Source organism: Blennius ocellaris (genome assembly GCF_963422515.1).
Source record: "Blennius ocellaris genome assembly, chromosome: 13".
Taxonomy (NCBI): domain Eukaryota; kingdom Metazoa; phylum Chordata; class Actinopteri; order Blenniiformes; family Blenniidae; genus Blennius; species Blennius ocellaris.
In genome coordinates, this window is record NC_137662.1 from 1,510,553 (window position 1) to 1,534,145 (window position 23,593).

Here is a 23,593-nt window from a genome sequence, read left to right on the forward strand (position 1 = left end):
AAACACATACCATATACATACACAGTGGGGAGAAGAAGTACTTGACACACTGCTGATTGTTGAAGTACTCCCTCTTACAAAGCATGTAGAGGTGTGTAATGTGTATCACAGGTCCTCTTGTACTGTGAGGGACACAATCTAAAACTAGAATGCAGAACATCTCAGTGGAGGATTTTTAAATCATTCATTTCCATTGTATTCATGACACAAGTATTTGATACATCAGACAAACAGAACTCAATATTTGGTACAGAAACACTGCAGCAGGGATTCTGGCCACTCCTCCATACAGATGTTCTCCAGAGCGTTCAGGTTTCAGGGCTTTCATCTCTCTGTAGAGATTTTCTATTGGATTCAGGTCTGGAGACTGGCAAGGCCACTCCAGGACCTGGAGACGCTTCCTACGGAGCCACTCCAGGACCTGGAGACGCTTCCTACGGAGCCACTCCAGGACCTTGAGATGAGACCTTGAGAAGACCATCTTCAGTGCTCTTACTGAGGGAAGGAGGTTGTTGGCCCAGGTCTCACCATACATGGTTCCATCCATCCTCCCTCAATACGGTCAGTCTCTGCTCCACTGCAGCAGGGCCGGCTGGTCTAGGGTTCATGTATGAACACAGTCTCTTCCTCTTTGGCCCCAGGTTCACACCAGCACAGCAGACAAACGTCGGTCTGGCCAACTGAGTGTCTGGCTGACAAGGAGAAACAGAAGAGAAGCTTCAGGGTCAGACAAAGTAGATGTGATGTTCAGAGGTGTGGTGGCAGCTTGTCTCAGAGTAGAGTTCACCTGGTACCAGATGGTGTCTCACCTCCAGGAACTGGTTTCAGTGTGGGGAGTCAAAGAGGTGCTCTGCACTGTGGAACAACCACTGTTGGTCACCAGTGTCTAAACACAGAGATGTGACCTTTGCTTCTGTTTTTATCTGCCTTGTTTTTTCTCTTTTTTGACTAAACTATTTATATGTGCTATGTGTTGTACATAATTTAGCTTTTATTTAAACAAATCAATGAAGTACTGGTTAAAGATCAAAGGTCTGTCTCTCTCTCGCTCTCATCTCTCTCTCCCTCCAGCTGTCTCTCTATCCATCCATCTGTCTCTCTCTCCCTCCTCCTGTCTCTCCAGCAGTCTCTTTCTCCAGCTGTCTCTCTCTCTCCTTCTAGCTGTCTCTCTCTCTCTCATCTATGGATCCCAGGATAGAAAATCCACAAAAATCTTGGTTTCAGTGTGGTGGGGGTTAAAGAGTCTCTGTACTGGTTAAAGATCAAAGGTCTCTCCGTCTGCATTGGCAGTGTGTGTGTTTATGTGTATCAGTGTGTGTGTGTGTGTGTGTGTGTGTGTGTGTGTGTGTGTGTGTGTGTGTGTGTGTGTGTGTGTGTGTGTGTGTGTGTGTGTGTGTGTGTGTGTGTGTGTGTGTGTGTGTGTGTGTGTGTTGCTGAGCACTGAACTCTCCAAGGATCTGAAACAGTCTGATGTTGGTGGTGTAGTTCGCCTCCGGACCGGCAGGTGGCAGCAGAGAGCTGGACTCCAGGTTCTTCACACTGCTGCTTCCGTGCCTGCGAGTGTGGAGATGAATGACTACAGTGTGAGGGAGACGCGCGCACACACACATACACTCACTCACAGAGCGAGCGAGACAGAGAGACAGACAGACAGAGACATAGAGCGAGAGAGAGAGATAGGGAGAGATAGAGAGACAGACAGAGAGAGAGAGAGAGACAGAGAGAGATAGAGACAGACAGAGAGAGACAGACAGAGAGATAGAGCGAGAGAGACAGACAGAGAGAGAGAGAGAGAGAGACAGACAGAGAGATAGAGCGAGAGAGAGAGACAGACAGAGAGAGAGAGAGAGACAGACAGAGAGATAGAGCGAGAGAGAGAGACAGACAGAGAGAGAGAGAGAGACAGACAGACAGAGGCAGAGAGAGAGAGAGATGTGGTCCTCTCGCCCCCTCCTCCAGGTGATCAAAGCTCCTTGTTCAGGATGGAAGAGACTCGTCAGTGCAGCGAAGAACCACACAGGTCAGTTCTACTGTACTGTAATGTACTCTACTGTACTCTATTGTACTGTACTGTAATGTACTCTACTGTACTCTATTGTAATGTACTGTAATGTACTCTACTGTACTGTACTGTAATGTACTCTATTGTACTGTACTGTAATGTACTCTACTGTACTGTAATGTACTCTACTGTACTCTATTGTACTGTACTGTAATGTACTCTACTGTACTCTATTGTAATGTACTGTAATGTACTCTACTGTACTGTACTGTAATGTACTCTACTGTACTCTATTGTACTGTACTGTAATGTACTCTACTGTACTGTAATGTACTCTACTGTACTCTATTGTAATGTACTGTAATGTACTCTACTGTACTGTACTGTAATGTACTCTACTGTACTGTAATGTACTCTACTGTACTCTATTGTACTGTACTGTAATGTACTCTACTGTACTCTATTGTAATGTACTCTACTGTTATGTACTGTAATGTCTACTGTTGCTGTTGGTCTTGCTACGGTCTCTGGTCCTTCTGCTCTCTGGTCCTTCTGGTCTCTGGTCCTTTTAGTCTCTGGTCCATCTAGTCTCTGTTCCTTCTAGTCTCTGGTCCTTCTAGTCTCTGTTCCTTCTGATCTCTGTTCCTTCTAGTCTCTGGTCCTTCTAGTCTCTGGTCCTTCTGGTCTCTGTTCCTTCTGGTCTCTGTTCCTTCTAGTCTCTGTTCCTTCTGATCTCTGGTCCTTCTGGTCTCTGTTCCTTCTGGTCTTTTGGTCCTTCTAGTCTCTGGTCCTTCTAGTCTCTGTTCCTTCTAGTCTCTGGTCCTTCTAGTCTCTGGTCCTTCTGATCTCTGGTCCTTCTGGTCTCTGTTCCTTCTGGTCTTCTGGTCCTTCTGGTCCTTCTGGTCTCTGGTCCTTCTAGTCTCTGGTCCTTCTGGTCTCTGGTCCTTCTGGTCTTCTGGTCCTTCTAGTCTCTGGCCCTTCTAGTCTCAGGTCCATCTGGTCTCTGTTCCTTCTGGTCTCTGGTTCTTCTAGTCTCTGTTCCTTCTAGTCTCTGGTCCTTCTGATCTCTGGTCCTTCTGGTCTTCTGGTCCTTCTAGTCTCTGGTCCTTCTAGTCTCTGGTCCTTCTGGCCTCTGTTCCTTCTAGTCTCTGGTCCTTCTAGTCTCTGTTCCTTCTGGTCTCTGGTCCTTCTAGTCTCTGTTCCTTCTAGTCTCAGGTCCATCTGGTCTCTGTTCCTTCTGGTCTCTGGTCCTTCTAGTCTCTGTTCCTTCTAGTCTCTGGTCCTTCTGGTCTCTGGTCCTTCTGGTCTTCTGGTCCTTCTAGTCTCTGGTCCTTCTAGTCTCTGGTCCTTCTGGCCTCTGTTCCTTCTAGTCTCTGGTCCTTCTAGTCTCTGTTCCTTCTGGTCTCTGTTCCTTCTGACTGACTCTGTTCTTGCTGAGCTGCAGTAACAGAGACTGACTCTGGCCTCTTTGTGTTTGAAGGGAAGCTTCAGCGGAATGGAGGGAAAAAGAAAACTGTGGTGAGCTCCTGTCCCTGTTTCTGCAGACCTGGTTACTGTTTCTGCAGACCTGGTCCCTGTTTCTGCAGACCTGGTCCCCGTAGACTGCTCCCTGTTTCTGCAGACCTGGTTCCTGTTTCTGCAGACCTGGTCCCTGTTTCTGCAGACCTGGTCCCCGTAGACTGCTCCCTGTTTCTGCAGACCTGGTCCCCGTAGACTGCTCCCTGTTTCTGCAGACCTGGTCCCCGTAGACTGCTCCCTGTTTCTGTTGACCTGGTCCCCGTAGACTGCTCCATGTTTCTGTTGACCTGGTCCCCGTAGACTGCTCCCTGTTTCTGCAGACCTGGTCCCCGTAGACTGCTCCCTGTTTCTGTTGACCTGGTCCCCGTAGACTGCTCCCTGTTTCTGTTGACCTGGTCCCCGTAGACTGCTCCCTGTTTCTGTTGACCTGGTCCCCGTAGACTGCTCCCTGTTTCTGTTAACCTGGTCCCTGTAGACTGCTCCCTGTTTCTGTTGACCTGGTCCCTGTTTCTGTTGACCTGGTCCCCGTAGACTGCTCCCTGTTTCTGTTGACCTGGTCCCCATAGACTGCTCCATGTTTCTGTTGACCTGGTCCCCGTAGACTGCTCCATGTTTCTGTTGACCTGGTCCCCGTAGACTGCTCCCTGTTTCTGTTGACCTGGTCCCCGTAGACTGCTCCATGTTTCTGTTGACCTGGTCCCCATAGACTGCTCCCTGTTTCTGTTGACCTGGTCCCTGTTTCTGTTGACCTGGTCCCCGTAGACTGCTCCCTGTTTCTGTTAACCTGGTCCCTGTAGACTGCTCCCTGTTTCTGTTGACCTGGTCCCTGTTTCTGTTGACCTGGTCCCCGTAGACTGCTCCCTGTTTCTGTTGACCTGGTCCCCGTAGACTGCTCCATGTTTCTGTTGACCTGGTCCCCGTAGACTGCTCCCTGTTTCTGTTGACCTGGTCCCCGTAGACTGCTCCCTGTTTCTGTTGACCTGGTCCCCGTAGACTGCTCCCTGTTTCTGTTGACCTGGTCCCCGTAGACTGCTCCCTGTTTCTGCAGACCTGGTCCCCGTAGACTGCTCCCTGTTTCTGTTGACCTGGTCCCCGTAGACTGCTCCCTGTTTCTGTTGACCTGGTCCCCGTAGACTGCTCCCTGTTTCTGTTGACCTGGTCCCCGTAGACTGCTCCCTGTTTCTGTTGACCTGGTCCCCGTAGACTGCTCCCTGTTTCTGTTGACCTGGCCCCCGTAGACTGCTCCCTGTTTCTGTTGACCTGGTGTCTGTGTGTTGGTGCAGGTCTGTATTGAGGGGAACATTGCCAGTGGAAAGACCACATGTCTGGACTACTTCAGCAAAACCAGCACCGTCGAGGTACAACAGCCCTGTTACTGCTTGTTCTTCTGGAGACCTCTGGTCCTGGTCCTGGCCCTGGCCCTGGTCCTCTGGTCCTGGTCCTGGACCTCTGGTCCTAGTCCTCTGGTCCTCTGGTCCTGGTCCTGGTTCTCTGGTCCTGGTCCTCTGGTCCTCTGATCTTCTGGTCTGGTCTGGGTGCAGGTTCTCCCGGAGCCGGTCTGCAGGTGGAGGGAGGTACGAGGACACAACCCTCTGGTGAGACCTGATGGAGGCCCAGTCTGGTAGCAGGTAGACCAGGACCCAGGAGGGAGGAGTTAACGTGTGTCTGGGGTTCTGGGTGGAGCTGGTTCTGGGTGGAGGTGAGAGTGAGGGTGGGGTTGGTTCTGGGTGGAGGTGAGAGTGTGGGTGGAGGTGAGAGTGTGGATGGGGTTGGTTCTGGGTGGAGGTGAGAGTGAGGGTGGGGTTGGTTCTGGGTGGAGGTGAGAGTGTGGGTGGAGGTGAGAGTGTGGATGGGGTTGGTTCTGGGTGGAGGTGAGAGTGTGGGTGGAGGTGAGAGTGTGCATGGGGTTGGTTCTGGGTGGAGGTGAGAGTGAGGGTGGGGTTGGTTCTGGGTGGAGGTGAGAGTGTGGGTGGAGGTGAGAGTGTGGATGGGGTTGGTTCTGGGTGGAGGTGAGAGTGAGGGTGGGGTTGGTTCTGGGTGGAGGTGAGAGTGTGGGTGGAGGTGAGAGTGTGGATGGGGTTGGTTCTGGGTGGAGGTGAGAGTGTGGGTGGAGGTGAGAGTGTGCATGGGGTTGGTTCTGGGTGGAGGTGAGAATGAGGGTGGGGTTGGTTCTGGGTGGAGGTGAGCGTGTGGGTGGAGGTGAGTGTGGATGGGGTTGGTTCTGGGTGGAGGTGAGAGTGTGGGTGGAGGTGAGAGTGTGGATGGGGTTGGTTCTGGGTGGAGGTGAGAGTGTGGGTGGAGGTGAGAGTGTGGATGGGGTTGGTACTGGGTGGAGGTGAGAGTGAGGGTGGGGTTGGTTCTGGGTGGAGGTGAGAGTGTGGATGGGGTTGGTTCTGGGTTGAGGTGAGAGTGTGGGAGTATGGATGGGGTTGGTTCTGGGTGGAGGTGAGAGTGAGGTGGAGCTGGTTCTGGGTGGAGGTGAGAGTGAGGGTGGGGTTGGTTCTGGGTGGAGGTGAGAGTGAGGGTGGGGTTGGTTCTGGGTGGAGGTGAGAGTGGGAGTGTGGATGGGGTTGGTTCTGGGTGGAGGTGAGAGTGTGGGTGGAGGTGAGAGTGTGGATGGGGTTGGTTCTGGGTGGAGGTGAGAGTGAGGGTGGGGTTGGTTCTGGGTGGAGGTGAGAGTGAGGTGGAGCTGGTTCTGGGTGGAGGTGAGAATGAGGGTGGGGTTGGTTCTGGGTGGAGGTGAGAGTGAGGTGGAGCTGGTTGTGGGTGGAGGTGGTTCTGGGTGGAGGTGAGAGTGAGGGTGGGGTTGGTTCTGGGTGGAGGTGAGAGTGAGGTGGAGCTGGTTCTGGGTGGAGGTGAGAATGAGGGTGGGGTTGGTTCTGGGTGGAGGTGAGAGTGAGGTGGAGCTGGTTGTGGGTGGAGGTGAGAGTGAGGGTGGGGTTGGTTCTGGGTGGAGGTGAGAGTGAGTTGGAGCTGGTTCTGGGTGGAGGTGAGAGTGTGGGTGGAGCTGGTTCTGGGTGGAGGTGAGAGTGAGGGTGGAGCTGGTTCTGGGTGGAGGTGAGAGTGAGGGTGGAGCTGGTTCTGGGTGGAGGTGAGGGTGGAGTTGGTTCTGGGTGGAGGTGAGAGTGTGGGAGTGTGGATGGGGTTGGTTCTGGGTGGAGGTGAGAGTGAGGTGGAGCTGGTTCTGGGTGGAGGTGAGAGTGAGGTGGAGCTGGTTCTGGGTGGAGGTGAGAGTGAGGGTGGGGTAGGTTCTGGGTGGAGGTGAGGGTGGGGTTGGTTCTGGGTGGAGGTGAGAGTGTGGGTGGGGTTGGTTCTGGGTGGAGGTGAGAGTGTGGGTGGAGGTGAGAGTGTGGGTGGGGTTGGTTCTGGGTGGAGGTGAGAGTGTAGGTGGAGGTGAGAGTGTGAATGGGGTTGGTTCTGGGTGGAGGTGAGAGTGAGGGTGAGGTTGGTTCTGGGTGGAGGTGAGAGTGAGGTGGAGCTGGTTGTGGGTGGAGGTGAGAGTGAGGGTGGGGTTGGTTCTGGGTGGAGGTGAGAGTGAGTTGGAGCTGGTTCTGGGTGGAGGTGAGAGTGTGGGTGGAGCTGGTTCTGGGTGGAGGTGAGAGTGAGGGTGGAGCTGGTTCTGGGTGGAGGTGAGAGTGAGGGTGGAGCTGGTTCTGGGTGGAGGTGAGGGTGGAGTTGGTTCTGGGTGGAGGTGAGAGTGTGGGAGTGTGGATGGGGTTGGTTCTGGGTGGAGGTGAGAGTGAGGTGGAGCTGGTTCTGGGTGGAGGTGAGAGTGAGGTGGAGCTGGTTCTGGGTGGAGGTGAGAGTGAGGGTGGGGTAGGTTCTGGGTGGAGGTGAGGGTGGGGTTGGTTCTGGGTGGAGGTGAGAGTGTGGGTGGGGTTGGTTCTGGGTGGAGGTGAGAGTGGGGGTGGAGGTGAGAGTGTGGGTGGGGTTGGTTCTGGGTGGAGGTGAGAGTGTAGGTGGAGGTGAGAGTGTGAATGGGGTTGGTTCTGGGTGGAGGTGAGAGTGAGGGTGGGGTTGGTTCTGGGTGGAGGTGAGAGTGTGGGTGGGGTTGGTTCTGGGTGGAGGTGAGAGTGTGGGTGGAGGTGAGAGTGTGGATGGGGTTGGTTCTGGGTGGAGGTGAGAGTGTGGGTGGGGTTGGTTCTGGGTGGAGGTGAGAGTGTAGATGGAGGTGAGAGTGTGGATGGGGTTGGTTCTGGGTGGAGGTGAGAGTGTGGGTGGGGTTGGTTCTGGGTGGAGGTGAGAGTGTGGGTGGGGTTGGTTCTGGGTGGAGGTGAGAGTGTAGATGGAGGTGAGAGTGTGGATGGGGTTGGTTCTGGGTGGAGGTGAGAGTGTGGGTGGGGTTGGTTCTGGGTGGAGGTGAGAGTGAGGGTGGGGTTGGTTCTGGGTGGAGCTACAGTGTCAGGACTGTCCCTGCAGGCTCTGATGTACCAGGACCCTGAACGTTGGGGTTTGACACTGCAGACCTTCGTCCAGCTCACCATGTTGGAGCAACACACATCAACTGCAGTGAGTCCTGAACACTACTGAACACTACTGAACACTGCTGAACACACTGCTGAACCCTACTGAATACTACTGAACACTGCTGAACACTACTGAACACACTGCTGAACCCTACTGAACACTACTGAACACTGCTGAACACTACTGAACACTGCTGAACACTGCTGAACCCTACTGAACACTACTGAACACTGCTGAACCCTACTGAACACTACTGAATACTGCTGAACACTACTGAACACTGCTGAACACACTGCTGAACACACTGCTGAACACTGCTGAACACACTGCTGAACCCTACTGAACACTGCTGAACACGCTGCTGAACCCTACTGAACACTACTGAACACTGCTGAACACTACTGAACACTGCTGAACACTACTGAACACTACTGAATACTGCTGAACCCTACTGAACACTACTGAACATTACTGAATACTGCTGAACACTACTGAACACTGCTGAACACTACTGAACACTGCTGAACACTGCTGAACACTGCTGAACCCTACTGAACACTACTGAATACTGCTGAACCCTACTGAACACTACTGAACACTGCTGAACACTGCTGAACACTACTGAACACTGCTGAACACTGCTGAACACTGCTGAACACACTGCTGAACACTACTGAACACACTGCTGAACACACTGCTGAACACACTGCTGAATACTGCTACACACTGCTGAACACACTGCTGAACCCTACTGAATACTGCTGAACACTACTGAACACACTGCTGAACCCTACTGAATACTGCTGAACCCTACTGAATACTGCTGAACACTACTGAACACACTGCTTAACACTACTGAATACTGCGGAACACTACTGAATACTGCTGAACACCACTGAACACACTACTGAATACTGCTGAACACCACTGAACACACTACTGAATACTGCTGAACACTGCTGAACACACTGCTGAATACTGCTGAATACTGCTGAACACTGCTGAACACTACTGAATACTGCTGAACACTACTGAATACTACTGAATACTGCTGAACACACTGCTGAACACTACTGAACACACTGCTGAATACTACTGAGCACACAACTGAACACTACTGATCACTGCTGAGCACTGCTGAACACAATGTTGAACACTACTGAATGCTGCCGAACACTACTGAACACACTGCTGAACACTACTGAATACCACTGAACACACTGCTTAACACTGCTGAACACACTGTTGAATACTGCTGAACACACTGCTGAACACTACTGAACACACTACGGAACACCACTGAATACTGCTGAACACTACTGAACACACTGCTGAGCACTACTGAACACACTACGGAACACTACTGAATACTGCTGAACACACTACTGAATACACTACTGAACACACTGCTGAACACTACTGAATACTGCTGAATACACTACTGAATACTACTGATCACACTGCTGAACACTACTGAGTACTGCTGAACACACTGCTGAGCACTACTGAACACTACTGAACACTACTGAACACTGCTGAACACTAATGAATACTACTGAACACACTGCTGAACACATTGCTGAACACTACTGAACACGCTGCTGAACATAATTGTGTGTGTGTTGCAGGAGGCTCCAGTCAGGATGATGGAGAGGTCCATCTTCAGTGCAAAGTACATCTTTGTGGAGAATCTCTTCAGAAGGTTTGAACTGCACCTTCTTCATCATGGTTCTGCTTCTTCATGATGGTATTGGTTCCTATTGGCTCTTCCTATCAATCGTTCCTATTGGCTCTTCCTCTCAGCTGTTCCTATTGGCCCTTCCTATCAGCTGTTCCTATTGGCTCTTCCTATCAATCGTTCCTATTGGCACTTCCTATCAATCGTTCCTATTGGCTCTTCCTATCAGCTGTTCCTATTGGCCCTTCCTATCAATCGTTCCTATTGGCACTTCCTATCAATCGTTCCTATTGGCTCTTCCTATCAGCTGTTCCTATTGGCCCTTCCTATCAATCGTTCCTATTGACACTTCCTATCAGCTGTTCCTATTGGCTCTTCCTATCAATCGTTCCTATTGACACTTCCTATCAGCTGTTCCTATTGGCTCTTCCTATCAATCGTTCCTATTGGCTCTTCCTATCAATCGTTCCTATTGGCACTTCCTATCAATCGTTCCTATTGGCTCTTCCTATCAGCTGTTCCTATTGGCTCTTCCTATCAATCGTTCCTATTGGCACTTCCTATCAATCGTTCCTATTGGCTCTTCCTATCAGCTGTTCCTATTGGCTCTTCCTATCAATCGTTCCTATTGGCCCTTCCTATCAATCGTTCCTATTGGCACTTCCTATCAATCGTTCCTATTGGCTCTTCCTATCAGCTGTTCCTATTGGCTCTTCCTATCAATCGTTCCTATTGGCTCTTCCTATCAATCGTTCCTATTGGCACTTCCTATCAATCGTTCCTATTGGCCCTTCCTATCAGCTGTTCCTATTGGCTCTTCCTATCAATCGTTCCTATTGGCACTTCCTATCAATCGTTCCTATTGGCTCTTCCTATCAATCGTTCCTATTGGCCCTTCCTATCAATCGTTCCTATTGACACTTCCTATCAGCTGTTCCTATTGGCTCTTCCTATCAATCGTTCCTATTGACACTTCCTATCAGCTGTTCCTATTGGCTCTTCCTATCAGCTGTTCCTATTGGCTCTTCCTATCAATCGTTCCTATTGGCTCTTCCTATCAATCGTTCCTATTGGCACTTCCTATCAATCGTTCCTATTGGCTCTTCCTATCAGCTGTTCCTATTGGCCCTTCCTATCAATCGTTCCTATTGGCTCTTCCTATCAATCGTTCCTATTGGCACTTCCTATCAATCGTTCCTATTGGCACTTCCTATCAATCGTTCCTATTGGCACTTCCTATCAATCGTTCCTATTGGCCCTTCCTATCAGCTGTTCCTATTGGCTCTTCCTATCAATCGTTCCTATTGGCACTTCCTATCAATCGTTCCTATTGGCACTTCCTATCAATCGTTCCTATTGGCCCTTCCTATCAGCTGTTCCTATTGGCTCTTCCTATCAATCGTTCCTATTGGCACTTCCTATCAATCGTTCCTATTGGCTCTTCCTATCAATCGTTCCTATTGGCCCTTCCTATCAATCGTTCCTATTGACACTTCCTATCAGCTGTTCCTATTGGCTCTTCCTATCAATCGTTCCTATTGACACTTCCTATCAGCTGTTCCTATTGGCTCTTCCTATCAGCTGTTCCTATTGGCTCTTCCTATCAATCGTTCCTATTGGCTCTTCCTATCAGCTGTTCCTATTGGCTCTTCCTATCAATCGTTCCTATTGGCCCTTCCTATCAGCTGTTCCTATTATGGCTATTCCTATTCATTGCCACCAGTGATGCTGGTACTTTCCTTTGACCACTTTTTTCAGTAACGAGTAATCTAACATGTTGCTATTTCTAAACCAGTAATCCAAGTAAAGTTACTTCTCAAAAGTCACTGTGCGTCACTATTGCAGTGTTACTATTTTAGAGCTAGCATTGCTCGCCCTGTCAAAAAAAAAATTTCTATTTCTTTTTTTAATTATAAAGTGATTCTGAAATCTGTGTCTGGAATCAATTAGTGACTTTATCAACTTACAGAAGATGACTGGTTCTATTTTATGGAGCTCAAATCTCCTATGTCCTCTAAATGCATCACAGCTCCTTTCCTCTGCTGGGGCTAGCAGTAGCTTCATTCCTACCCTCTGAAGGAAGCTGGACATTGCTATTGGGTTAAAATGTAGAGTGACAGTATCATCAGCTAATCAGATGACCACCATCATACGTTGCTATTATGGTGTTAGTATTGTAGTGTTTGTATTGTAGCATTACTATTCTAGCATTACTATTGTAGCGTTAGTATTGTAGCATTAGTATTGTGGTGTTAGTATAGTAGCGTTAGTATTGTGGTGTTAGTATAGTAGCGTTAGTATTGTGGTGTTAGTATTGGAGCATTACTATTGTAGCGTTAGTATTGTGGCGTTAGTATTGGAAAATTACTATTGTAGTGTTACTATTGTAGAGCTAGTATTGTGGTGTTAGTATTGTAGCATTACTATTGCAGCATTGTTATTGTAGCGTTAGTATTGTGGTGTTGCTGTTGTAGCGTTAGTATTGTGGTGTTAGTATTGGAGCATTACTATTGTAGCGTTTGTATTTTGGTGTTAGTATAGTAGCCTTAGTATTGTGGTGTTAGTATTGTGGTGTTAGTATTGGAGCATTGCTATTGTAGCGTCAGTATTGTGGTGTTAGTATAGTAGCGTTAGTATTGTGGTGTTAGTATTGCACCCTTACTATGGTAGCGTTAGTGTTGTAGCATTACTATTGTAGCATTGTTATTGTAGCATTACTATTGTGGTCTTAGTATTGGAGCATTACTATTGTAGCGTTAGTATTGTGGTGTTAGTATAGTAGCGCTAGTATTCTGGTGTTAGTATTGTAGTGTTGGTATTGTGGTGTTAGTATTGTACCCTTACTATTGTAGCATTAGTATTGTGGTGTTAGTATTGAAGCATTACTGTTGTAGTGTTACTATTGTAGCGTTAGTATTGTGGTGTTAGTATTGGAGCATTACTGTTGTATTGTTACTATTGTAGCGTTAGTATTGTGGTGTTAGTATTGTAGCATTACTATTGTAGCATTACTATTGTAGCGTTAGTATTGTGGTGTTAGTATTGGAGCATTACTATTGTAGCATTGTTATTGTAGCATAACTATTGTGGTGTTAGTATTGGAGCATTACTGTTCTAGTGTTACTATTGTAGCGTTGGTATTGTGGTGTTAGTATAGTAGCGTTAGAATTGTGGTGTTAGTATTGGAGCATTACTATTGTAGCATTAGTATTGTGGTGTTAGTATTGTAGCGTTAGTATTGTGGTGTTAATATTGTAGAATTACTATTGTAGCATTACTATTGTAGCGTTAGTATTGTGGTGTTAATATTGTAGAATTACTATTGTAGCATTACTATTGTAGCGTTAGTATTGTGGTGTTAGTATTGTAGCGTTACTATTGGGGCATTACTATTGTAGCATTACTGTTGTAGTATTACTATTGTAGCGTTAGTATTGTGGTGTTATTATTGTAGTGTTAGTATTGTGGCGTTAGTATTATGGTGTTAAGATTGTGGCATTAGTATTGTGGTGTTAGTATTGTAGCATTACTATTTTAGCATTAGTATTGTGGTGTTAGTAGTGTAGTGTTAGTATTGTGGCGTTCGTATTGTGGCTTTAGTATTGTGGCGTTAGTATTGTGGCTTTAGTATTGTGGCTTTAGTATTGTGGCGTTGGTATTTAGGTGTTAGTAATGTGTTAGTATTGGAGCATCACTATTATAGCATTACTAGTGTAGCGTTAGTATTGTGGTATTAGTATTGGAGCGATACTATTGTACCATTACTATTGTAGCGCTAGTATTGTGGTGTTAGTATTGGAGCATTACTATTGGAGCATTACTATTGTAGCGTTAGTATTGTGGTGTTAGTATTGGAGCATTATTATTGTAGCATTGCTATTGTAGTGCTAGTATTGTGGAGCATTGCTATTGTAGCATTACTATTGTAGCATTACTATTGTGGTGTTAGTATTGTAGCGTTAGTATTGTGGCGTTAGTATTGTAGCGTTAGTATTGTAGCGTTAGTATTGTAACGTTAGTATTATGGTGTTAGTATTGTGGTGTTAGTATTGTAGCATTACTATTTTAGTGTTAGTATTGTGGTGTTAGTATTGTAGCGATAGTGTTGTGGTGTTAGTATTGTGGCGTTAGTATTGTAGCGTTAGTATTGTGGTGTTAACATTGTGGTGTTAGTATTGTGGCGTTAGTATTGTGGTGTTAGTATTGGGGTGTTAGTATTGTGGCGTTTGTATTGTAGCATTACTATTTTAGCATTAGTATTGCGGTGTTAGTATTGTGGTGTTAGTATTGTAGCAATAGTATTGTGGTGTTAGTATTGTAGCGTTACTATTGTTGCGTTAGTATTGTGGTGTTTGTATTGTAGCATTACTATTTTAGCATTAGTATTGATGCGTTTGTATTGTAGCATGACTATATTAGCATTAGTATTGTGGCAGTTGTATTGTAGCGTTACTCTTTTAGCATTAGTATTGTGGCGTTAGTATTTTGGTGTTAGTATTGTAGCATTAGTATTGTGGCTTTAGTATTGTGGCGTTAGTATTGTAGCGTTAGTATTGTAACATTAGTATTATGGTGTTAGTATTGTGGTGTTGGTATTGTAGCATTACTATTTTAGCGTTAGTATTGTGGTGTTAGTATTGTAGCGATAGTGTTGTGGTGTTAGTATTGTAGAGTTAGTATTGTGGTGTTAGTATTGTAGGGTTAGTATTGTGTTGGTATTGTGGCGTTAGTATTGTGGTGTTAAGATTGTGGTGTTAGTATTGTGGCGTTAGTATTGGGGTGTTAGTATTGTGGCGTTAGTATTGTAGCATTACTATTTTAGCATTAGTATTGCGGTGTTAGTATTGTAGCATTAGTATTGTGGTGTTAGTATTGTAGCGTTAGTATTGTGGCGTTAGTATTGTGGTGTTAGTATTGTAGCATTACTATTTTAGCATTAGTATTGATGCGTTAGTATTGTAGCATTACTATTTTGGCAGTAGTATTGTGGCAGTAGTATTGTAGCGTTACTCTTTTAGCATTAGTATTGTGGCGTTAGTATTTTGGTGTTAGTATTGTAGCATTAGTATTGTGGCTTTAGTATTGTTGTGTTAGTATTGTGGCATTAGTATTGTGGCGTTAGTATTGTGGTGTTAGTATTGTAGCATTACTATTTTAGCATTAGTATTGATGCATTAGTATTGTAGCATTACTATTTTAGCGTTAGTATTGTGGCAGTAGTATTGTGGCAGTAGTATTGTAGTATTACTCTTTTAGCATTAGTATTGTAGCATTAGTATTGTAGCGTTGCTATTTTAGCATTAGTATAGTGGCGGTAGTATTGTAGCGTTACTATTTTAGCGTTAGTATTGTAGCATTACTATTTTAGCATTAGTATTGTGGCGGTAGTATTGTAGCGTTACTATTTTAGCATTAGTATTGTAGCGTTGCTATTTTAGCGTTAGCATTGTGGCGTTAGTATTGTAGCATTACTATTTTAGCGTTAGTATTGTGGCATTAGTATTGTAGCATTACTATTTTAGCGTTAGTATTGTGGCATTAGTATTGTAGCATTACTATTTTAGCGTTAGTATTGTGGCATTAGTATTGTAGCGTTACTATTTTAGCGTTAGTATTGTGGCGTTAGTATTTTGGTGTTAGTATTGTAGCATTAGTATTGTGGCTTTAGTATTGTTGTGTTAGTATTGTGGCATTAGTATTGTGGCGTTAGTATTGTGGTGTTAGTATTGTAGCATTACTATTTTAGCATTAGTATTGATGCGTTAGTATTGTAGCATTACTATTTTAGCGTTAGTATTGTGGCAGTAGTATTGTGGCAGTAGTATTGTAGTATTACTCTTTTAGCATTAGTATTGTAGCATTAGTATTGTAGCGTTGCTATTTTAGCGTTAGTATAGTGGCGGTAGTATTGTAGCGTTACTATTTTAGCGTTAGTATTGTAGCATTACTATTTTAGCATTAGTATTGTGGCGGTAGTATTGTAGCGTTACTATTTTAGCATTAGTATTGTAGCGTTGCTATTTTAGCGTTAGCATTGTGGCGTTAGTATTGTAGCATTACTATTTTAGCGTTAGTATTGTGGCATTAGTATTGTAGCATTACTATTTTAGCGTTAGTATTGTGGCATTAGTATTGTAGCATTACTATTTTAGCGTTAGTATTGTGGCATTAGTATTGTAGCATTACTATTTTAGCGTTAGTATTGTGGCGTTAGTATTGTAGCGTTACTATTTTAGCGTTAGTATTGTGGCGTTAGTATTGTAGCATTACTATTTTAGCGTTAGTATTTTGGCGTTAGTATTGTAGCATTATTATTTTAGCATTAGCATTGTGGCGTTGGTGTTGTAGCATTACTATTTTAGCATTAGCATTGTGGCGTTGGTATTGTAGCATTACTATTTTAGCATTAGCATTGTGGCGTTAGTATTGTAGTATTACTATTTTAGCGTTAGTATTGTAGCGTTAGTATTTTAGCGTTAGTATTGTGGCATTAGTATTGTAGCATTACTATTTTAGCGTTAGTATTGTGGCGTTAGTATTGTGGCGTTAGTATTGTAGCATTAGTATTTTAGCGTTAGTATTGTGGCATTAGTATTGTAGCATTAGTATTTTAGCGTTAGTATTGTGGCGTTCGTATTGTAGCATTACTATTTTAGCGTTAGTATTGTGGCGTTAGTATTGTAGCATTGCTGTTTTAGCGTTAGTATTGTAGCATTACTATTTTAGCGTTAGTATTGTATGGTACAGCAGGACGAGTGTCTTGAACTATGAACTCATGAATGAACTCATGATGAATGAACTCATGATGAATGAACTCATGATGAACTCATGAATGAACTCATGATGAATGAACTCATGAATGAACTCATGAATGACTGAATGAATGAATGAACTCATGAATGAACTCATGAACTCATGATGAATGAACTCATGAATGAATTCATGAATGACTGAATGAATGAATGAACTCATGAATGACTGAATGAATGAATGAACTCATGAATGAACTCATGAAGTCATGATGAATGAACTCCTGTCCCTGCAGTGGGAAGATGCCCGAGGTGGACTTCGCTGTGCTCAGTGAGTGGTTCGACTGGATCACCTGCAATGTGTCACTTCCTATTGATTTCATCGGTGAGGCACACACACACACACACACACACACACTCTCTCTCTCTCTCTCTCTCTCTCTCTCTCTCTCTCTCTCTCTCTCTCTCTCTCTCTCTCTCTCTCTCTCTCTCTCTCTCTCTCTCTCTCTCTCTCTCTCTCTCTCTCTCTCTCTCTCTCTCTCTCTCTCTCTCTCTCTCTCTCTCTCTCTCTCTCTCTCTGAGCGTGAGTGAGGTGATGGGAGTGTGAGACTCTCCAAACTTCATTCGGTGTGGATGTATCTAGTGTTTCTACTGCTCTTCACTGTTTCTCACTGCACGATCAGGCAGGTCAGTGTTCTTTCACTGAGTGTTGCTGTGAGGAGTGTCTCTGTGGGAGTGTCTCCTCTGGGAGACATGGTGTCCCCCGAGACGCCGGCGTCCGTCCAGCCGCCATCCATCCTCTCCTTTAATGCCCATAGCGCTGAGGATGAAGAGGGATTCCTTGCAGCATGAGAAGGTGCATCGTCATGCACGAAGAGGATTTTGTGCCGGTTCTTCTTTTTGTACCATGGGAGAAAGTGGCCAGTCAGAAACTCACATGCTTCTCAGAGGTCATCTTCACACCTTCAGGACCCTAAAGGGGTCGACCAGCTCTCTCCCCAGGATTCCGGGCCCAAAACATGACTCCACCACCTCCTTGCTGATGTCACAGCCTTGTTGGGACATGGTGGTCATTCACCGACCACCCACTACTCCATCTGGACCATCCAGGGTGGCGCGGCACTCATCAGTGAACAAGACGGTTTGAAAATGAGTCTTCATGCACGTCTGGACCCACTGCAGCCGTTTCTGCTTGTGAGCAGTGGTTAGGGGGTGGCCCAATGGAAGGTTTAGGCAGAACTGCAGGCTTCTGGAGGATCCTACACCTTGATGTTCGTAGAACTCCAGAGGCACCAGCAGCTTCAAATATCCGTTTGTGGCTTTGTGATGGCATTTTAGTCGCTGCTCTCTTAATGGGATGTGTTTCTCTGCAGGAATCTTCCTCATTGTGCCTTTTTCTGCTCCAACGGTGTATGGTCTGAATCAGCCACAACTTTCTTAACAGCACAATGATCACGATTCAGTTTTAGTGAAATATCCAAGGTTCATAGTTTGTCCAACCGTGTCCAACTATTTGACGCTTTTCAGCAGCAGAGGTCCTTTTTCTTTCCCATATTCTGCTTAATATTGTGGAACATCCTTCTCTTGTAGTTTTCCCTTTAATTGGGCTCACCTGGCAAACTACTTACCACAGGTGTCTGAGATTGATTCCAATGATCCAAAGAGCCCTGACACACAATACCTTCCTCAAGTTTAATTGAAAAACAAACAATTTAATCTTTATGACACTTACATGCAATTTGCATAATAATTAGGAACATGGTGTTGGCCCCTGCAGACTCCCTTTGTGAAGCCATAAGAACAAGACAAAAGTTCTGCTCTCCTTCGCTACACCAGAACTCCCTGACTTTTCCAAGCTGAAGAAGAAGGACCTCTACACCGTCACAGTGAAGGTCAGGAACTGGCAAAACATTGGCACCAGGGTCCTCACCCAGAGGCAGCTGGAGGTCCCTGTACAAAGCCCCCATTGAGAAACACACCGTGGATCTCCAGTGGAGGGTGGTACATGGGGGGATCTCCAGTGGAGGGTGGTACATGGGGGGGATCTCCAGTGGAGGGTGGTACATGGGGGGACCTCCAGTGGAGGGTGGTACATGGGGGGATCTCCAGTGGAGGGTGGTACATGGGGGGACCTCCAGTGGAGGGTGGTACATGGGGGATCTCCAGTGGAGGGTGGCACATGGGGGGATCTCCAGTGGAGGGTGGTACATGGGGGGACCTCCAGTGGAGGGTGGTACATGGGGGGATCTCCAGTGGAGGGTGGCACATGAGGGGATCTCCAGTGGAGGGTGGTACATGGGGGGATCTCCAGTGGAGGGTGGTACATGGGGGGATCTCAGTGGAGGGTGGTACATGGGGGGATCTCCAGTGGAGGGTGGACATGGGGGGACCTCCAGTGGAGGGTGGTACATGGGGGGATCTCCAGTGGAGGGTGGCACATGGGGGGATCTCCAGTGGAGGGTGGTACATGGGGGGATCTCCAGTGGAGGGTGGTACATGGGGGGATCTCCAGTGGAGGGTGGTACATGGGGGGATCTCCAGTGGAGGGTGGTACATGGGGGGACCTCCAGTGGAGGGTGGTACATGGGGGGATCTCCAGTGGAGGGTGGTACATGGGGGGACCTCCAGTGGAGGGTGGTACATGGGGGGATCTCCAGTGGAGGGTGGACATGGGGGGACCTCCAGTGGAGGGTGGTACATGGGGGGATCTCCAGTGGAGGGTGGTACATGGGGGGACCTCCAGTGGAGGGTGGTACATGGGGGGATCTCCAGTGGAGGGTGGTACATGGGGGGATCTCCAGTGGAGGGTGGCACATGGGGGGATCTCCAGTGGAGGGTGGTACATGGGGGGACCTCCAGTGGAGGGTGGTACATGGGGGGATCTCCAGTGGAGGGTGGTACATGGGGGGATCTCCAGTGGAGGGTGGTACATGGGGGGATCTCCAGTGGAGGGTGGCACATGGGGGGATCTCCAGTGGAGGGTGGTACATGGGGGGATCTCCAGTGGAGGGTGGTACATGGGGGGACCTCCAGTGGAGGGTGGTACATGGGGGGATCTCCAGTGGAGGGTGGACATGGGGGGACCTCCAGTGGAGGGTGGTACATGGGGGGATCTCCAGTGGAGGGTGGTACATGGGGGGACCTCCAGTGGAGGGTGGTACATGGGGCCGTGGCCACAAACAGACACGTGGCACGACTCAATCCCCAAAGTGACAGTCGATGTGTTTTCTGCCAAGCCGAGGAAACCCTGGATCACCTCTGGATCACCTCTGGATCACCTCTGGATCACCTCTGGATCACCTCTGGATCACCTCTGGCTGCACTGTCAGAGACTGAGTTCCCTCTTTGCTCTGCTGCAGCAGTGGTTGACCCAGTTAGACCATGTTTTCAACAGCACCCTCTTCATATTCGGACCAAAGTACTCTGCAGCCCAACGCAGAAACGTCTGTCTGGTTAACTTCCTCATAGGACAGGCGACAATGGGGATCTGGTTATCACGGCGCAACAGAAGCCAGGGTGCAGGTCTGATGAGGCTCTGTGTGCCATAGAGCAGGAAGAACTACTGCTGCACTTCTAGTGTGTGTGTGTGTGTGTGTGTGTGTGTGTGTGTGTGTGTGTGTGTGTGTGTGTGTGTGTGTGTGTGTGTGTGTGTGTGTGTGTGTGTGTGTGTGTGTGTGTGTGTGTGTGATTTTTCATGGCATGTATATATTGTAAGTATTTATTTTTTACTTTCAATTCCTATCATTCTTGTATGAGTTTTCTTTTTAAAATCAAATCAAATTGAAAATAAAAGGAGAAAGTAAAGGACTGTTTAAAGGTCAAAGGTGTCTCTCTCTCTCTCTCTCTCTCTCTCTCTCTCTCTCTCTCTCTCTCTCTCTCTCTCTCTCTCTCTCTCTCTCTCAGTCTACCTGCAGACGTCTCCAGTGAAGTGTCTCCAGCGGCTGCAGCATCGATGTCGAGAAGAGGAGAAAATCATTCCACTGGTGAGGAAGCAGCACAGCATGTGTTTACTCTGTGCACAGCGTGTGTGTCAGCTGTGTGTGTGTGTGTGTGTGTGTGTGTGTGTGTGTGTGTGTGTGTGTGTGTGTGTGTGTGTGTGTGTGTGTGTGTGTGTGTGTGTGTGTGTGTGTGTGTGTGTGTCACCAGGAGTACCTGCAGTCCATCCACCAGCTGTACGAGGACTGGCTCATCAGAGGGTCCTCGTTCCCCCTCCCTGCGCCAGTCCTGGTGAGTCACTACAGAGTCTCGACAGTTTCTACAGCAGGGGTCCTCAACAGGAGCCACCTGTCTGGCCCGCGTGGCCCATGAGCACATCAACGTGAAATATAGCGGAATTTGTGGGTAAAAAAATGTGCTGCTCGACCTTTTTAATCCTCATCCCACACCGTAGTCAAAGCTGGAGCCTGAGCACATCTGATGTAATTGTGTCAATGCTGCTCCGCTGGTATGTACCATGTACACCCCCACAGATTTATATTTCACCGCTTTACATGTACTTTTTTTTTCAAGGATGCTTTTTTATTCGACCCTCAACACAAGTTTTTAAAATCCCAGGCTCAAATTATTACTACAATCACCTTGACTACTACTCATAATAATGATGATAGTCACCAAATAATAAAAGTAGTAATGGTCACATCAGCTAAAACATCTGCAATTAAAACAACTTTTACTGACAAAGTGCAAAAAACCTGCGACTGTTCCGGCACTTGGTTTAACGGGACTGGTCTGATTTTGGTCCTGGGGGGGGGGGGGGGGGGTCATGGCAGGGCTACGTCAGTAGAGCTCCACACAGTGTACTGTCACACCCAACGTCTCCTTAAAGAACATCTCTCATCCTCTATGTTTCACCACTGATATATGGAGCAATGCTGAGTTTAACAGTTCACTGGATTGATGCAGAGTGGGAGAGGGAGAGGGGGGTGAAGGGGTAGGCGGAGGGGTAAGCGGAGGGTGAAGGGGTAGGCGGAGGGCGAAGGGGTAGGCGGAGGGCGGAGGGGGTAGGCGGAGGGTGGAGGGGTAGGCGGAGGGCGGAGGGGTAGGCGGAGGATGAAGGGGTAGGCGGAGGGGTAAGCAGAGGGCGAAGGGATAGGCGGAGGGTGACGGGGTAGGCGGAGGGTGGAGGGGTAGGCGGAGGGTGAAGGGGTAGGCGGAGGGGTAAGCAGAGGGCGAAGGGGTGGGGCGGAGGGGTAGGCGGAGGGTGGAGGGGTAGGCGGAGGGGTAAGCAGAGGGCGAAGGGGTAGGCGGAGGGCGGAGGGGTAGGCGGAGGGCGGAGGGGTAGGCGGAGGGTGAAGGGGTAGGCGGGAGGGGTAAGCGGAGGGCGAAGGGGTAGGCGGAGGGTGAAGGGGTAGGCGGAGGGTGAAGGGGTAGGCGGAGGGCGGAGGGGTAGGCGGAGGGCGAAGGGGTAGGCGGAGGGCGGAGGGGTAGGCGGAGGGTGAAGGGGTAGGCGGAGGGTGAAGGGGTAGGCGGAGGGCGAAGGGGTAGGCGGAGGGTGAAGGGGTAGGCGGAGAGCGGAGGGGGTAGGCGGAGGGTGGAGGGGTAGGTGGAGGGGTAGGCGGGGGGTGGAGGGGTAGGTGGAGGGGTAGGGCGGGGGGTGGAGGGGTAGGCGGAGGGGTAGGTGGGGGGTGGAGGGGTAGGCGGGGGGGTACAAAAGAGAATTGGGATGAAGCCTTAGACATTCAGATATTTTCAGTCTGTTCAAGACTGCGTTACTGATAGATTAAGTGTTTTTCACTTGTTCTTTACAAGGTTTTTGTATTTTTTTCTCTTGGAAAAAGTAAAACCATTGTGACCTTTGACCTTTCTGCACTCTCAGGTGATTCCTGCAGACCTCGACCTTCAGGACATGATGCCCCACTATGAAGAAATCCGAGAGCAGATCCTGGCTGCAACACTGCCCTGACGCATGCATGCACACCCACACACCCACACACCCGCACACCCACACACCTACACACCCACACACCTACACACCTACACACCCACACACCTACACACCTACACACCCACACACCTACACACCCACACACCTACACACCCACACACCTACACACCTACACACCCACACACCTACACACCTACACACCCACACACCTACACACCCACACACACCCACACACACCCACACACCCACACACCCACACACACACACACCTACACACCCACACACCCACACACACCCACACACCCACACACCTACACACCTACACACCCACACACACCCACACACACACACACCTACACACCCGCACACCCACACACCCGCACACCCACACACCTACACACCCACACACCCACGCACCTACACACCCGCACACCTACACACCCACACACCTACACACCCACACACCTACACACCTACACACCCACACACCTACACACCCACACACACCCACACACCCACACACACACACCTACACACCCACACACACCCACACACCACACACCCACACACCTACACACCCACACACACCCACACACACACACACCTACACACCCGCACACCCACACACCCACACACCCGCACACCCACACACCTACACACCCACACACCCACGCACCTACACACCCGCACACCTACACACCCACACACCTACACACCCGCACACCTACACACCTACACACCTACACACCCCCACACCACATACCCACACACACCCGCACACCCACACACACCCACACACCCGCACACCCACATACCCACACACACCACACACCCGCACACCCACACACCCGCACACCCACACACACCCGCACACCCGCACACCCACATACCCACACACAGCCACACACCAGCACACCCACATACCCACACACACCCTCACACCCGCACACCCACACACACCCACATACCCACACACACCCGCACACCCACACCCACACACACCCACATACCCACACACACCCACACACCCGCACACCCACACACCCACATACCCACACACACCCACACACCCGCACACCCACATACCCCACACACACCCACACACCCGCACACCCACACACACCCACACACCCGCACACCCACATACCCACACACACCCACATACCCACACACACCCACACACCCGCACACCCACACACCCACATACCCACATACACCCACATACCCACACACACCCGCACACCCACACACCCACATACCCACACACACCCACACACCCGCACACCCACACACAC

General features: G+C 48.5%; 1 protein-coding gene across 1 annotated transcript; it reads left to right on the forward strand.

Annotated features, from left to right (window-relative positions):
- Positions 1-1,754: 1,754 nt before the first annotated feature.
- Positions 1,755-22,775, forward strand: tk2 (thymidine kinase 2). Its single transcript, XM_080507975.1, has 10 exons — positions 1,755-2,020; positions 3,483-3,520; positions 4,804-4,878; positions 5,062-5,115; positions 7,940-8,029; positions 9,616-9,689; positions 16,711-16,799; positions 20,318-20,397; positions 20,561-20,641; positions 22,230-22,775. The coding sequence occupies exons 1-10, from the start codon at positions 1,933-1,935 to the stop codon at positions 22,314-22,316; spliced, it is 756 nt and encodes a 251-aa protein (XP_080364101.1). The 5' UTR covers positions 1,755-1,932; the 3' UTR covers positions 22,317-22,775.
- Positions 22,776-23,593: the final 818 nt, after the last annotated feature.

What these genes read in the sequence shown, in the direction of transcription:
- tk2 (XM_080507975.1), top strand. Translation starts at nt 1,933, where the DNA reads ATGTGGTCCTCTCGCCCCCTCCTCCAGGTGATCAAAGCTCCTTGTTCA. An exon ending in AGCAACACACATCAACTGCA is followed by an intron (nt 8,030 to 9,615) that starts GTGAGTCCTGAA and finishes TGTGTGTTGCAG; the next exon opens with GAGGCTCCAGTCAGGATGAT. An exon ending in AGGAGAAAATCATTCCACTG is followed by an intron (nt 20,398 to 20,560) that starts GTGAGGAAGCAG and finishes GTGTGTCACCAG; the next exon opens with GAGTACCTGCAGTCCATCCA.